Source organism: Lichenostomus cassidix, chromosome 15, assembly GCF_008360975.1.
Source record: "Lichenostomus cassidix isolate B80296 chromosome 15, HeHo_3.0, whole genome shotgun sequence".
Lineage (NCBI taxonomy): Eukaryota > Metazoa > Chordata > Aves > Passeriformes > Meliphagidae > Lichenostomus > Lichenostomus cassidix.
In genome coordinates, this window is record NC_139496.1 from 4,043,524 (window position 1) to 4,060,435 (window position 16,912).

At 49.3% G+C, this 16,912-nt stretch overlaps 1 protein-coding gene across 2 annotated transcripts; it reads right to left on the bottom strand.

The window, feature by feature from the left end:
- Nucleotides 1-93: 93 nt before the first annotated feature.
- FOXN4 (forkhead box N4) lies at nucleotides 94-16,112 on the bottom strand. Of its 2 annotated transcripts, none has more exons than XM_085075632.1 (10): nucleotides 16,007-16,112; nucleotides 15,110-15,195; nucleotides 6,162-6,325; nucleotides 5,246-5,355; nucleotides 5,006-5,146; nucleotides 4,731-4,858; nucleotides 3,906-4,002; nucleotides 3,611-3,818; nucleotides 2,423-2,782; nucleotides 94-1,780 (listed from the first exon to the last, which is right to left on the bottom strand). In XM_085075632.1, exons 2-10 carry the CDS (start codon nucleotides 15,190-15,192, stop codon nucleotides 1,530-1,532), a joined length of 1,542 nt encoding a protein of 513 aa, XP_084931758.1. In that variant the 5' UTR covers nucleotides 15,193-15,195; nucleotides 16,007-16,112; the 3' UTR covers nucleotides 94-1,529. The 2 variants fall into 2 exon arrangements, with proteins under 2 accessions (XP_084931758.1, XP_084931757.1); XM_085075631.1 differs by having other exon boundaries at nucleotides 5,000-5,146.
- Nucleotides 16,113-16,912: the final 800 nt, after the last annotated feature.

Consider the following 16,912-nt stretch of genomic DNA (forward strand, 5'->3'; position numbering starts at 1 on the left):
GGAATGACACCAGAACAGGCACCACACAGCACATCCAGAATGCCCCAGGCGTAGTGCTAAGAAATATTTATTTAAAAATACAAAGACATCGTAGGTGACACCAGTCACAGCAAAGGATCATTAATCACATTTGTCCTTGGACAATAAATTATGACATGGAGCATCGTGGTGCCCTTTGGAAGAGGTTGCCATGGAGGGATGCACTGGCACTGATGTTTCCAAGCCCCTGATCTTCATATTTTCAAGCAAGAAAGTGCCCTTTGGGGCCACTCCAGCTTCCTGCACCCTCCAGCTTTCATCCAGGGATGGGTGTGGGAGAGAAAAGCCTGGGAGCACCTGGATGTGGCACTGGGAAATTCTCTGAATGCACAGGAACAGAGAAAACCCAAGATATAAATATCACTTTCTGCTCACGGAGGTATAAGTAGACTAAATGCTAAATTCCAACATATTTCAGGTGTTTCATCACATTTTTTGCAATGTAAGTTACCAAGTACAAAACATGGTTTGAAACAATTTTTTAAAAGCTACATTAGAATCAGATTTTTTTAGTTAATTAGAAAAGACTATTACGAAAGGTACAGTGATAATATTTGGTCTCTGAATTTTTTAAAAAGCATGAGTTTCACAGTATCAAAAGTGCTTACTAAAGAAATGTAGTGTAAAAACTGTGATAGGATGGTTGTGGTTCTGATGAGGAATAATTTAGTGGCTGTAAAACAGGTTACTGCAGCATTATACAAATTGAACAGTGCTCAGTTCACATAATTTCTTTTCATAACAATAAATATAAATAAATTTACAAATAGTAATACTGCCTAGCACAAGAATAGACAGAAGCACAATACACAAGACTATAAACAAATCTATTTTTTTAAAAAATACCCTAAAAATAGGCGTAATTCCTAAAATCCTCTAGCCAGTGATCAGTTTAATAGCTCAGTAGTACCACTTCCTTCGGGGGTGAGGACTTTTACAAACCTAGATACAACAGTGATCTGCTAGGGAGGTGAGTTTTCCTTTTTAGTGGTTCTGCTCCTTTTTTCCTACCTCCTAACAATAAATTAACAACAGTTACGTCAGAAAAGTGTTAGTGGTGCAAATGTCTCCAGGAACTGTGGGAAGTCTTTGTCCAATTTGGCAAATTAAGAAAAAAATGACACACCAGGGGCACAATCAACCAGCTTTGGGCTGGCCAGTCCCTTGGCTCGTGGTGGCTTCTGTGACAGTGGTGACACAGCAGCTCCACCACGGTGTAGAATAAATTTATTTCCCTTAACCTGGGTGACTTTTAGCTCAGTTACATTCCAGTGAAAATTCCTGCTGCCTTCCAGGTCCTTCTGGAGAGCTCCCCAGTCCCACAACACAAACATCCATGCCCTTGCCACGAGGGAAAACAGTTCCACCAGTCCCAGCTTGATTTATTTCGGCCTGAAAGCAGCCAACACACCCCAAAGCAGGACGAGCTCTCTGCAGCTTCCCGGTCGGATTTTAACCGGGAAAATCCTCGGGATCCGCGGAACCCAAGCTCAGAGCAGAGGGATGGGTTTGTTGCCTTGGGGGTTCATGTACTGAGCAGCTGCCACATTGTCCAGAGTGGTGTAGGTGGTGTAAAGGCCAGTGACCTGCAGGTCGGAGAAGGAGCGGTCACTGCCGCTGGACACGGGCGTGAGGCCGGCAGTGCCCAGCTCGCAGTCGGACAGATGCAGGGGGGAGTTGCTGAAGGCACCCAGGGTGTCCAGGCTGAAGCTGTCGTCTTTCATCTCCTCCCAAATGTTCCCTGGAAAAGATGGAATCCTGCTCACAGCAGCACATCCCCCATCCCAGGGGTGCTGGGTGTGGTCAGCGTGGATTAAAGGGCTTCACTCGCTGCTCGAGGGTGGGACCACTGTGGTGTAAGGGCAGCAAGTGTATCTGATCCCCCAAATCCTGGGATTTCAGTATTTTCAGGGCAGCAAGTGTGTCTGATCCCCTAAATACTGTGATTTCAGTCCTTTCTGGGCAGCAAATGTGTCTGATCCCCCTAAATGCTATGATTCCAGTCCTTTCCAGACAACACCTCTCCACCTGTGCTCTCCAGCCACCCAGGACCACATCAGGCATTGCCATAGAGTAGGGAAGTTCTCCTTGCACAGAAGGAGAACACCAAGGTATGAGCAGAGCTCTGGTTGTTTCCCCTGGGGCAGAGAGGTGTGGTGTCCAACATCCAGCTGGTTGGACATCCCTGTTCCCACCCCCTGCAGTCCCACCTGGCACAGGGACAAAACCCGCCAAGGGAGGTCACCCTGCAGATGCCAACACCCAGCACCATTTCTCAGCTCAGCCCCATCCCCGAACATTCCACTGAGGATCCTGGCTGGATATTTAGTGCCAATCCAACCACAACCCCCAGCTCTGCCCTCCCTCAGTCCTTCCCCCGTACCTTGCAGTGCGAAGTCCATAATGCTGGGATCCAGAGCGTCCACCTCCGTGCTCATGTCCACGGCCACGTTCGGGAAGTCCGGAGCGCGTCCCATGGGGTGGTGGGGCAGGGGGCTGTGGCTGATGTCCGGCAGGGTGTGCAGAGGAGGTGTCTGTGCAGGCGCTGGGGAGTTGGGGGCGAGGCGAGCCTGGGTCTGGAGCTGGTGGTGCAGGGGAAGGGACTGCAGGGACAGTGTCATGATGGGCTGGGGCTGCAGCTGGGACACGGAGATGCGGCCCAGGGTTGGCCCTTCGGGCTCTGCCTGCTTGCTGGGTCGCCTGCAGCTCTCGGGTCTGTCAGTGATCAGCTTGTCCAGCTCCTCTGCCCATTGCAAGGAGGGAAAGAGAGGTTTTAATCCATTTGTTCAAGCAGGGATTGCCCGAAGCACAACCACACGCCTGTGCTGTGAACTGACTGACACTGCTGTGACCGTGCAGGGAGCAAAGAAATGTCACCTTATTCCATTCCTTCCCCAAATCTGCTTCCATGGTTGTCCCTGACTGAGCTAAAGAAATGATCATGAAACTGCAGAGCAGCCCAGCCACCCCTTATGGCAGCTCATCCTCAGCTGCAGAACTCTCTGCTCAGAGGGACACTCAGAATTCTGCTTGTCCCCCCGAAAAATACAACAGACTCCTGACTGCTTCAATGGCACTTTTGCTTTTAAACAAATAATGATGCAATTTATCACTGACTGCATGCTGCTGATTTTGTAGCAAAAGACTCCAGTTGGTTTTGTCAATACCGAGCTCCTGAATGCTTCAAATACATGTCATCCAAATTTCTTTATAAATAAGAAATCGTATGAATAAGAAACTATATAAATAAGAAATTGTATAAATAAGAAATTATATAATTTCTTTAAAAATAAGACATTTTATAAATAAGAAAAAATATAAATAAAAATATAAGAAATACATAATATTTATAATATTTTATGATATTTATGGTAACACATTATAAATGATATTAACTTCTATTTTATGAATAAGAAAATGCCTTAGGAAAGGGAGAGTTTTGCAGAAGAACAGGCAAGAAACTGCATTAAAATATGACCAGATATTAAAACATTCCTCCACACAGCAACCCTACAGGCAGCAGAGCCCCACTGGGAAAGCCATGGGATGCACTGTGGGATCCCAGCCCTACCTGGGTTAGCCATGCTCCGGTGAATAGCAGCCAAATCCTTCCTCTTCCACTTCTGCATCTCCTCCTCCATCTTGTCGATCTTGGCAGGGTTGAGAGCCCACAGGCAGCCCTTGCGGGAGGTGCCGCTCAGCTTGTTCTCCACCTTCTCGAAGCACTTGTTCAGCGACAGGTTGTGGCGCACGGAATTCTTCCAGCCGTCGGGAGCCGTCTGCGAGGGGCAGGAAGGGGTTAAGGGAAGGAGGAGTAGGAAAAGGGAATGAGGTGTGGTATTTTCAGGCTGGGAATGCTCAGGTACCTTGAAGTAGGGGAAGTGTTCTTTCATGAAGCTGTAGATCTCGCTCACCGGCAGGCTGCCCGTCTTGCTGTTCTTCAGAGCCATGGCGATCAAGCAGCTGTGGGCAGGGAAAACTGGGAATGGCTTGGGATCGTGGAATGGGGTGGGTGGGAAGGGATCTTAAAGCTCGTCCTGTTCCACCCCCTGCCTCCTTCCACCATCCCAGGTTGCTCCAAGCCCTGTCCAACCTGGACTTGGACACTTCCACAGCTTTTCTGGGCCTCATCACCCTTTCAGGGAAGAATTCCTTCCCAGTATCCCATCTAAACCTGCCTCTGAGAGTGGGAAATCATCTCCCTTGTCCTGTCACTTCATGCCTTCTTCTGGTCTAGCAACCTTGGACCCACCTCTTGAGACACAGACAGCTGGGATCCTGGGATTTCTGTTCCCAAGGGCTCAGAAGTCACAGAATCACAGGATAAGCTGATCTGGAAGAGACCCACAAGGATCATTGAGTCCAACTCCTGGCCCTGCACAGCACCATCCCCAAGAGTCACACCACATTCCCAAAATGATTGTCCAAACCCTTCTTGGGCTCTGCCAGGCTTGGTGCTGTGACCACTTCACTGTGATGCTCAGATTTTACTCCTCTGTGCTGTTGCTCCCTCACTACGCTGCTGTCCAGGAATTAATTTGCTTATTCACTCCTGCTACCCCTCAGCTTCCACAGAGCTCCTGGATGGGTGATGGGATTTTTGCTCCCTTCCAAAGGACTCAGACACCCCTGCAGTGTCACAGCCATCCCAGGACAGGCTGTAGGCAATGTGCTTCCTGCTCCCCACTCACCTGTAGGAATAGATGGGCTTGGGATAATGCTTTGGGTGCAGTTCCTGGGCAGAGTGGGGAGCCAGGCGTGGCTGGGAATAGTGTGGCTGTGTCCCATAGGATGTGTTGTAGATTGCTGCTGGGTTACACTGTGTGCAGATGGAAAAGAAGGGAAATGTTGGATGCAAAATGTCCGTGGGTGTGTAGATTTAGGAATATATCGGTTTTCTTTCAAAAGCCATCTAGATTTGATCTCGGCAGGTACTTCAAGACAGACAACAAGCACATACCAGTACCTGCTGGGGGTTCTGGGCCAGGGCAAACACCTGCTGGGAGTGAGGAGGAGGAGGAGGAGGAGGAGGAGGAGGAGGAGGGAAGAGCTGCTGCTGTGTTTGCAAACCAGGCGACAGTTGCCCACCCACGGCGTAGGGGCTCATCTGCCGAGAGAAACACATGGAATTACCAACACTTATGGAATTACCAACACCTTATCCTAGGAGCTGGGGCAATAATAAACCATCAAGGCTTGCTCTTACATTTGTTCCATGTGTTGAAATGGAATTGAGGCCCAGGATTCCCTGTGGGAGGCTGGCCTGGACGTGGATCATTGCTCCAGGTGTTGAGTGCATCGTGTTAGCCACAGGACCTGGCATGGAGAGAGGAAGGCAAGGAATGCTCACATGGAAACACAGCTCAGGACAGTGGGATGGCACTGGGGGTTTAGAGATGCAGCTGAACACGGGGCAGCTCTGGAGTGGAGAATCCCATCCCTCTGGATTTCCATCCCCAGAGTGTTTCACAGCTTGCCCAGATGACATCAGCTGCTCCCCAAAACTCGTTAGGCAGGGAATGAGAGGTGGCAGCTGTGGTGGTGACACAGCCAGTGGGTCTTACAAAAGGAAAACAGCACATTCAGCCTTGGCTGGGTTTGTGCTCTCAGGCAGGCACTGCTGAGCTCTCCCTGAGGAATGCCACAGGAATTATGTGTGTTTACCTAAAAGATGTTCACAACGGAAAGGAAAGGAGCTCAACCAGCACATGCTGCAAGGCTGTGTGAAGCAAAGAGGTGTGAGGTAAATGAGGTGCTCTTCGTTTTATCCATGTTGAAACAAAGCAGAAAGATTAATTCCCTAATTCCAGAGCTGTTGAAAACCTCTGCAACCCAGGACTTAAATCCCTCAGCCCAACAAGGCACCAGCAGCTGCACTGATCAGAAATTCCCTTGGGATCTGGGTGCTGCTTGTGCAAAGGCTCTCTCCCTCTTGGAATGAAGGGAAGGCACCAGCAGATCCCTTATGAGAAGCCAGCAGGCTCCAGGTCTTTGGGCAGGAAGCAAAATGGAAAGCACTTAAAAGGAATCAACTGATAGGAAAGGGAGCCCGAGGGGGGAGTGGTGAGGGCAGGTTGAGCTGTTTAAGGAGCAGTTATCCCCATTTCCCATCCCAACAGTACCTGTCTGCTGGAGCATGGCATTCTGGGCCCCCAGGCTGAAATCCATCCTCCCACTGGCCATCTGCTGGAGCCGAGGCACATCCACGGATGTCAGCCAGGACAGGGACTGCAGATCCCCAGGGAGCTCATCCTCGCTCAGCTGGGATGGGTCTGAAGCCAGGAGTCTGCAAAGCAGCAGGGAGGGTTAGCAGGGATGCAGGGATGGTGCTGCACTACCCCTGGAAAGAGATGGCTGGGATGCCAAAGCTCCTGCAGGTCAGCAGGGAAGAGCACCAGGCTGGAAGTTTGCTTCCAAATCCAGATGTGCCCTGTGGTCTCACAGCTGGTTACTGACACCCTTTACCTGATCTCGTGTTCCTCTGGCCAGTTTGAAACATTTTGGTTAAGAAAACCTCTTGTGTAGCACTTGTAGAAGGCTCAGGAGCCCAGCAGAGAAACTGCCTGGAAACAAACCCAAACTGATTCCTTATTTCCACATCTGTCAGAAATTTGCACTTGTTTGGCTTTGATTGGGGAGAAAGTTGTCAGGACTTTGAACCTGATCATTCTGTATTAACTCTGAAATGCCCAGCCTTGGAAGGAGCTCCTGGAACACCTGGAAAAGCTTTTTCCAGCCACTGGATCCTGTCAGTGGTGACAGATCTTCCATTCAGATACATGCAGTTGTTGATACTTAAAAAACCAATTTTTAGCAGTTTTTGACAGAGTAAAAGATCAGAATGAAAGGTTTGGGACTGAAGGCACTGTATCTGCCAGGCTGCTTTCAGCAACAATGCCAGGCACAGCTGTGAAAGGCTGATTTTGGTTTAAAGCTCTGCTTTTGACATCTTTTACATTCTCCAGATCACCTGTTTTGCTTTGCCTCTGATAGAGCATATGGTACAAAACGGGAATATTGGAATATATTTACAGTAGTCAAAAATTCCTGTGTGGCCCAAACTCCCCGTTAAAGTCAATAAAAGAACTCTTGCAAATCAAAGGGTAAATGAATTAATTTATGTGGAACACTCTTAGAGGAATCACTGGTACCTTGAGGAGTAAAGCAGTAATTAGGACACGTCAGGAAGTTGTCATTAGACACCCAAGGGTAAACCTAAAGGGATTCAGATCCAGGAAAACATCTTTATCTCTCAGATGAACATAATTTAGTTGGATGCAGTTGATTTTGCTTTCAAACCCAAGGCTTTCAAGAGCTCTCAGAGATGTGCTAAAGTGGTGTCTGCTGCTGATTTGTGTTTGCTGCCAACTGGTGCTGCAGAAGCCTTAAATAAATCTGCTCTCTTGCTGAAGCATCTTTTATGTTTTACACGACTCTAAATCAGCTTAAAAGAACAAGGCAAAATTCCAGTGCCTGCCTGCCCTGGGAGCCTTCAGCTCCTCTATTCAGGAATTCCAGAAACACCTATCAAAGCTCCCCGAACCACTGTCGGGGAGATCTTTAAAGCAGAATGCCATTTGTTTGCAAAAAGATTCTGAAAAGAATAAAAGGGGGGGGAAAAAATCAACACAGGACCAAGAGCCAAAAGCTCAAATCCCAGCCAAAAAACCCCCTCTCTTCAAATCTCCCTCCCAACCCACCCCGTTCTCTCTCTCCTACTGTAGTTATAGGGCAATAATTAGCATCGCCATGGTTACGCTGTTCAGTTATTTTGCGAAGCCTGGCGACTTCAATCCATTAAAAAAAGAAAAAAAAAAGAAAAAAAAAAAAAGCCCATCAGGTGACGGCTCTCCCCGCTCGGAGATTGGCTGGATTGGAAGAAAACAGGGCCATGAAATGATTTGAAAACCGGGCAGGCTCCGGGGTCGTTTGCAACAGTTGGTTCCATTGACGGGGAGCCGCGGTCCCTTTGTGCGCCCAACGCCCGCCGCCCGCGGCACGTGGCCCGCATTGTCTTTGGGGACCCCGCTAATTGTCCTGCCCCCCCTGCTCCTTTTTACAAACCTCCCATTAATCTGCCCGAGTGACAGGCGACACACAACACACGTCCCCTCGCCATCTGGCACCCCGCGCCCTGCCAGCGCTGCCGGCCCAGGCGGCACTAACGGGGTCAGGCGGGCGGCGGGGTCAGCGCCCACCGCGCTCCGCACACGCCGCTGGCACGGCACGGCTCGGCTCGGCTCGGAGAGGCATTCCCGGGCTGCATTCCCGGCCAGCTGCCGCCTCCTCTTCACCCTCACCCGGGATGCACTCAGCCCCAGTTGCTCCCGACGGGAGGTGGAAGTGCGTGTTCTGCTCAGCATCCACCCTAGGGGTGCGACAGGGGCAGGGAGAGGGTCTGGTATCAACTGCGGGGTTGATATCACAGGCGTGAGGCTCTGTTTGGAACGGATATGGAGATGCAATGATATTTAATTACGAGACAAGTGTGCAAGATAGCTCTTTCTCCAAGGCAATGGTCTCCCTTCCCTTCCCTTCCCTTCCCTTCCCTTCCCTTCCCTTCCCTTCCCTTCCCTTCCCTTCCCTTCCCTTCCCTTCCCTTCCCTTCCCTTCCCTTCCCTTCCCTTCCCTTCCCTTCCCTTCCTTTCCCTTCCCTTCCCTTCCCTTCCCTTCCCTTCCCTTCCCTTCCCTTCCCTTCCCTTCCCTTCCCTTCCCTTCCCTCAAAAATTCTGTTTGAATTTGTGTTCACAGATCTTCTAAAACCACCTCAGGCAGTTCACTATCCTTTCCCCTTCTTTTTTTAAAAAATAGATTTGCTAGTTATCAGATTAACATTCTATTAATAATGTTTATAATAATTTAATCAGAATCACATCCCTGCTCATGGCAGAGGGTCGAAACAAGATGGTATTTAAGGTCACTTCCAACCCAAATCATTCTGTGATTCCACAATCTGATGATTCTGTGATTCCACAATTTGATAACTATGATTCCATTATTTCAAATTTAAGGATTGTTCTTCAGGCTGCCTTCAAAACCAATGCTGAGATTTCACACGTCTTAAAGAAGGTGAAACTTTGGAAGAATGCCCATTACTGCCTGGCTGAGGTGTTTCAAAAGCCCAGGGATATTCTATAGCATCAACCCAGCACATCTCCCAGGCCACAGACCCAAAGTGTGCCCTGCTTTGGGTGAAGAAATTCTAATTTAACCGCAAAAAAAATGAGAGCCAAGCACAGGAATAACCAACATTGTCATCTCCTAGGGTTCAATATTCCTGACAGGAAAGTTGTCTGTGCCAAAACAGCTACAGATCCATCAGTACATGTTGGAATATCAGGTGGGATTGGATTCTGCTCCCTACCACCACCCTGCACATCTCACGCTGGAGGGTAAATCCAGCAGGATAAACTCCAGGAATCAGAGCTCCTGCCTTTGGCTGGGTGTTCACAGCCCCTGGCACAATGGGGCACTGTGGTAAAAGCAGCCTTTCAGTGCATGTAAATGAGATAAATAGTGATAGGCTGTAATTAATGCGCTGCTGAGCCTCCCCTGCTCATTCCCAGGGCTCCTGGAACAGCCACGGAGCCACTGAACCCCAGCAAGGGGAGGCTGCACTCCCTCCAAATGTGTTGCAAACGCATCTGTGTTATTTATCAAGGTGTGGTGAAATTATGCAATCCCACTTTCACCCCTCTGCTTTCAGCTCTCTGCAGGAAAACACCCCCTGCCTCTGTGTTTCTCTCCTAGAAATTCACCTGCAAGGATGGGAATCCAGAGGGTGCTGAGGGTTTAAACCCCAGCTCTGTGTGTCCCAGGAGAACTGTGAAAAGTGCCTGGAAAAATACAGAAATGCTCCCTGGCACTGTTTGCTCTCTGCTCTGGAGTTATCTGTCCAAAACATTTATCCCAGCAGGGTGATGTGGGATGAGGAACACCTTGGAATGAGACCCTCATGGGCTCGCCTGGCAAAGCTCACCAGAGCCTGCTAGCAGCACAAAATCCTCACTTACAGCCACCTAAATTTATCTTTACCTTTTTTTCCCCCCAGGAAGAGTGTCCTGCTGGCACAACATGGAATTGGAGGCATTCCTGGCCTGACCTTGCAGGAATTTAACAGCAGATCTGAGTCTGTACTCATCGATGGGACTTTGCCACCTTTCCTCAGGCTGAGCTGTTGGAAAGAGCTGAATCCAAGGTGGTTTCTCACCTCAGAAACCACTGCCAGGGGGAACTATCCATGAATTATCCAACTCCACATGGCATGGGATGGTGAACTCATCCCTGGAGACTCTAAGGACCTCAACAACCCAGTGATGGTGACAACTCATTGTCACCTCCACCCTGAACAAAGCCAGGCCAAAACCCTGCAGCTGCACTTGGGATATTCCACACTTTTAAGGCTCACTCAATGGACAGTTTTTCTTCCCATTCCCATTCCCAGCACTGCCACCTGAATTTTTAGCCCAGGCTTAGGCAACACAACTGCTCAACAAGCAGGAGCAATTGGGTGATAGGTTCTTAATTAGCTGTTTGCAATCATTTATCCAGCGAGTGGCAAATGGACAGGAAGAGTCCTAAGAAAACCTCCTCTGGAAGTGGTGATGAGAAACTGTTTTCCTTTGTCTGGGGTTACCCAATGTCCTCAGGACAAGCATGGAGAGTTCTTATATGCAAGACAAGGGGAAAGATTTGTATTGTGACTCTCCAGCTGCATCCATGGTGAGAAGTGTCCTCTGTTTTGTTGAAGGATTTAACTTCCCCATCTCCTTTAGCTCCTCACTCCAACTGCTCTTCTCCTTCCCTTTTTGCCTTTCCTCTCCTATTTTCATTTTCCCATGTGCTTTTTCCTCCCCTATTTTCTGTTTCCCACACTCACAACCAGCTGCCCCTTTCAACTTGTTTCTGCCCAGCTCCTCTCCTGCTTTACCCAGAGGATTTGGTCTGTGATTCCTCCCTGAAGGCACAACACAACACTCAGTCCCAAACCATCATCCCACCCCTCTCCAAGATCTCTGAGTTATTTCTGGGAATCAGAACAGAAATTAAGCAGCTTTCCAGGCACAAAGAGAGTCCCTCCTTATCTATAACTCAAGAAACATTGGATTATCAGAACCAAAACTGGCGAGGAAAAAAGCAAATAACATCATTAACCTGGCAGTTGTTGCTGATCTACTTCTCTTGCACCATGCTGGACTCTGAAAATCTCCTGCAGAGGTTCTTGGCACTAAGAACAGCCTACAGCTGCCCTCCTGGAGCCTTTTATACATCCCAGCTCCACGTTTCACAATCCCCATTGCACCAGTTTGCTGTGGGGCGAGTGGAAACTGGATTACAGTGCAATGTGCAGTGCTTCAGCTCCAGAGGAAATGAGGGCTGATGGCAGCACTGCTCCCCCAGCCACCCATTCCCTGCTCTGCTCTAACCATCCCTAGGCTGGGATTTGCCAAATGCAGCTGGGATCTGACTCTAGAACCTGGTTGGTAAAAAAAAAATCCAAACCAAGCGACCCAAAAATCAGACCTGAGCCATCACTGCAGGAATTTGGGAGAAGCAAAAAGCCACAATTTTTTTATTCCCCCAGATCAGCTCATTTCGGGAGTGCCGAGGAAACAGTCGTGCTAATCCACTTAAATCAATCCAGTTTGACTGATTCCTTGGAGGTTTCTCACATTTTTTTTTTTGAAAGGATGAAGCAACCCCCGTGCTGGAATTGCTGTGGCACTCGGAGTCATTATCTCCCTCCCTGTCAGACACACACGGGAATGACACTGGCATTTTCTCCAGGAACAATTAGGGTGTCGTTAGTGATGCATTTGTAACCTTTTGTGTTCACACATCCATCCATCCATCCATCCATCCATCCATCCATCCATCCATCCATCCCAGTGTCACTTCCTCTCTGGAAACCCCAGTGCAAAAAAAGCAGATATGAGAGCACAGCTTAGAGCTAAAATGTGCTCTGTGTGTCACCAAATTGGAGATTTGTCACCTTTTTCCCCTGCTGGAATGCTGTCACATCTGGAATTTATGGAGTACAGCAGTCCTGTGTTTATATATTTTAAATATTTATCTGTATTTCTTAATATATCTTATTAATTATTATTCTTAATGTATATTATTCTTCTATATCTACATTTCTTAATCTGATTTTACACTGAATTACAGCAACGTAAAGTAATTACAGCAAAAATTGATCAGACTAATGAGCTAATGAACATTGACAATTTTTTAAGAACCAAAGGGACAATTAAAATGGGATAAAAGACAATAAAATCCACTAATATATTGAATTACTAATGAATAACCTTTTGATCAGAAATAAATCTATTTAAAGCTTAATTCCTGTTTGACATATGGAAAATGCATTGCTAGGCCTTCAAAATGCTCCATAAGGCTTCTGTCAACTGCAAATTCATAATAGCATTAAAAAAAAAAGAGAAATGTTGTCTTTACACAAAATATTGTTAAATCGAATCTTAAAATCCAAATGACAGCTTCCATATTTCAATTCAAAATATTGCTTGAAGACCACAGAGCCCAGGAGCTGAAGAACCTGAATTCCCAGGAATCAGCCCATGGATTCCATGGGAAAAGCCTTGAGTTGGCTCCTGTAATTTGCACAGCTCTGTGCTGAAACAACCACAAGGAAACTTGTGGTCTGCCTGTACTTTGATCTAAAATCAAAATACTGATGCTGAAATATGTTAAATTATTAATTATGATCAACATGAATAAATGCACTAAGGGTTAAAAAATCCTGGTGTGTTACAAGTCCCTGTTTTCCTTCCCTTAAATGTGAAATGGAATCACTAGAAATATTTGTCATCCCTGCAAGGCTGAATATATTGAATATGATGGTATTTTCTGCAGGAAACTAAGAGAGGCAGCTGCTAAAATAAAGAATTACTCTGCACTGCAGCCAGGCAGTGACAGTGCAGTGGAGGAGATCTGATAGTCCTTAATCATCCCTGTGCTGTTTTACATCCCACAGCTGGAGAGATATTTCCCCAAAATCATTTCACTGGGGTGCAAAAACCCCTGGAATTTGGACAAAAAAGCAGTCCAAGCCTCATCACCAACAAATTTACTGCAGATGCTTCAGAGCTGCACAATTCAAAGATCTGCTAAAATCCGGGGATTTTTTTCCCCACATCCATTAAAAAAAAAAAAAAATTAAAAAAAAAAATTTAAAAATGTCAAATTTTACAACTGTGAGCACAATCCTGCCTGCAAACTGACGGGTGTCTGGGGGGTTTTCATCCCCTCCCTTCCCAGCCTTTCCTCCTCGCTCCTCCAAGTCCAACTGTCCCATTGAAAGGTTCCAAGTGAGACAGAAGAGTATTCTCAGCGCAGCCCCAGCCTCCCACTCGCTAATTGGAGGCTATTCCCCATTTTGTGGAGCCTTGATGCTCCCCCATGGAGAACTGGGGACTGTGGGTTCCAGTCTTGGACTGTGGTGACAGCAGGAGAGTAAACAGAGCTGATAGAATTTGACAGGTCTATTCTTTCCTTAAAATCATTCAGTCCGAAAGATTTTCTTTTACATAATCCAAAGTGTTTTCTCATGAAGTGGGACAAATAGTGCTCTGCGTTGACGGTGCACAGTTCAGATTTTTTATGCGTTTTTATCAGAATTTGCCACTGTTAAACGAGGTCGAATTAATTCATTTTAAAAAGAAGTCGCAAGTGGGGGAAAAACTTTAGAGGGCTGAGCTCGAAATGTTTCACAGAGAATCCAAAGCTGGCTTTTAAAAAGGGGAAAAGAGGAGAATTATGATTTTTTTACTGCAGTAAGATAAATTTTATCTTTCCCCCCACCAAAAAAGCCAAGTTTTTCCTGCAGCTCTGTGTTAAAGAATAGTTCTCTCCCTAAAAAAGGGCTTTGTGAAGGTGGTGAGTTCTGCAGGGCACTGAAGATACAACCATAAATCCACATCCCCACAAGTCCCTCTCATCCACACCCTGCCTTAAATCCCAAATAATTTCTTTACCAATATTTACGGAGCTGAGAAAAAAAAACGCCCAGAGCAAACAGTGCCTCGGTAAACAGCCAAAACAGAGCCACAGACCTTTTTCCCCAGAGGCTGCAGGGACTATAACAAATCCCTTGTTGAGCTGCAAGAGGCTGTGCTGCAGCGTTTGCATTTTGAATAGACACAGCCTGGGAGAAGAATACCTGCAAGCAGCCCCGGGAAAGGTTGCAAACCCCTCAGGCTGGGAGCAAGGAGTCTCTCTGCTCGTTTAAAAAAAAATAAATTAATGAATTTTCTTCTGGTTTGCTTTATGTTTTTGGTGAGAAGTGGGGTGGGTTTTGTGTTTCTGTGTTTCTTGGAGCTTTGCATCATGTGACAAAATGTAACCTAACATAACCCAGCGCTCTGTAACTCCTGCAGAACTCTCCTGCAACTTCTAACAACGCTCTGAAATGACAAATGGAAGCACAGCAGTGCAGGTAAATTAAATTATGAAAGGCTCTTGGTAAAGCCAAGTTTGTTCTCACCCATGTTAAAAGCCCTTTGAGGGCTACACGAGTGCTTGTTTTAATTAAAAACTCCTCCAGTGTCTCTTGCACATGTTTAGTCTCTCCGTGACTGCTCGATAACAATGTAAAAAGTGATCTGAAAGGGAACTTTTAAATTATTGTAATTTAGCAAGGATGTCCTTCTCTGGCAATGCTCTTACATGGTGGAGTTTAGAGAGAAGTCAGCCCAAGGTTTTGGAATTGTATTTATCAAATATAGGTCAGTATTAAAATCAGAAAATCATAGGATTGGAGAATGATTATGGGTGTAAAAGATCTCCAAGATTATCAAGTCCAGCCTTCATCCAAATCCCACCACTGTGAATACTTTAAACAGGAATGTTCCTAAATAAGGAATGCATTGTAAACGGTCATCAGCTTAGAAATCTTATTGAGAGTGGAGCAATAATGCAGATAACTTCGAAACAAAACAAAGAAGAAGAAGAAAAGTGGATTCTACGTGCTAAGAGGATTTTTAGGAAACGAGGAGGAAGCAACAGGAGTTGGCAGCTGTGCCGGTGCAGTGCGAAACGGAGAAAACCTCACCTGTACTCCTGCGAGGGGTGGTGGCTTTGCCCTGAATTCCTAATGATTCCTGACATTATGGACTGGATATCACTCTCTATCATCTCCTGGGGAAGCAGCAGAAGGCAGCGGTCAGCAGCAGTAGCTATCCAGCACTTCAGCAGCGGCGGGAGGCACCGACCCCGCCCGAGCCCCGCACCGGCACCGGGGCACCGCACAGCCCGCCGGTGGCACCGGGGCACCGCACAGCCCGCCGGTGGCACTGCCACCCCCAGGTGCGCTGCTGGCACTGGGAGAGGCAGGAAAACCCTTCACGGGGGATGATCCCATCCCAGAGAGGGATCCCGGGCTGTGGGTACCGGGAGCACCGAGCCAGCGCTCCCGCCCTGGGCTGCTCTTATCCCCCAAACAGCATCTGCAGGGATTTGGGTGAAAAAGCTGCGGGAGTTGCAGCGGTGTAGGGGTTGCCCCGGGGATGAGGGGAACCGGGGAGCCCCGGACGGGCAGGGATGGAAGGAGAGCCCGGGAGAATCCCACTGCTGCCCCACGGATGGAGAGAGCCTGGGGATCCTAACCCCGCTGCCCCGGGCAGGGAAGGGGAGCTCGGGAGGATCCCAGAATCGCTGCCCTCGGGATGGAGGGAACCAGGGAGGACCCCAGCCCCGCGGGTTGAAGCCCGGAAAGACCCCAGACCCTCTGCCTCGGGGATTTAGGGGGAGACCATGTCCCCAACATCTCTGCCCCAGGATGGAGCGATTGGGATTCCCAGCCCCGCAGCCTCGGGGATGGGGCGAACCGCAGTCCGCAGCCCCAGGGATGGATGGAGGGATCTCGGGGGTCCCCATCCCCGCTGCCCCCGGGGGTCCCCAACCCCATCCCCACCCCGCTCCCAGCGCTGCCGCCGCTCGGCGCACCAACCTGTCGGGCGGGGCCCCGGGGCCGCCCGGAGCTCGGCGGGCGCTCAGTGCGCGGGGCCGGCGGCGGGGCCGCGCTCCGGCCCCGGTTTAAATTTCCCTCTCCGGAGCTGTCCAGCCCCGAGCATGCGCGGCCCGGCCCGGGGTCAGCGCCGGGGCAGGGCCGGGCAGAGCCGCCTCCGCCTCCGCCCCGCGGCACCGGGCGGGCAGCGAATCCCAACGGGGAGCGGCGAATAAAAGGGGGGAAAAACCTCTGCTAACCTAACTTTGTGCAACTTTCTGGAGGGAGGAGGGGGAGGGAGCCTCCCGTTCAAACCAGCACCGGCGGGAGGAGAGCGGAGCGGGGGGCGGATGGGGGAGCCGGTTCCCTACGCCCGGTGCCCGGTACCGGTGCTCAGTGCCCGGTGCCTGATACCCGGTACCGGTGCTTAGTGCCCGATGGTCAGCGGTCGGTGCCGGGTGCTCAGTCCCCGGTACCCCGTGCCCGGTACCCGGTGCTCAATGCCCGGTACCAGGTGCTCAGTTCCCGGTGCTCAGTGCCCGGTACCCGGTGCCTGGTTCCCGGTGCTCAATGCTCAGTACCCGGTGCTCAATGCTCGGTACCCCATGCTCGGTTCTCGGTGCTCAGTCCCCGGTACCAGGAGCTCAATCCCCGGTACCGATGCCCCTCTCGGCACTGCGGGAAGCGGAGCAGAGGCAGCTGCCGTAGCCGCCTCTCCCCGCCCGCCGCCGGTGCCGGGGTGACCGCGGGAAGGGGCGCGGGAGCGGCTGGAGCGGGAAGGGAGCGGGAGAGCCCCGGGCAGGCAGCGCCCGTTCTGAGCCCCAGCGCTGCGGGAGGCGAGGGATGAGGATGGGATGGGTGAGGATGTGATGGGAGAGACCCTGGCACAGATTGCCCAGAGGAGCTGTG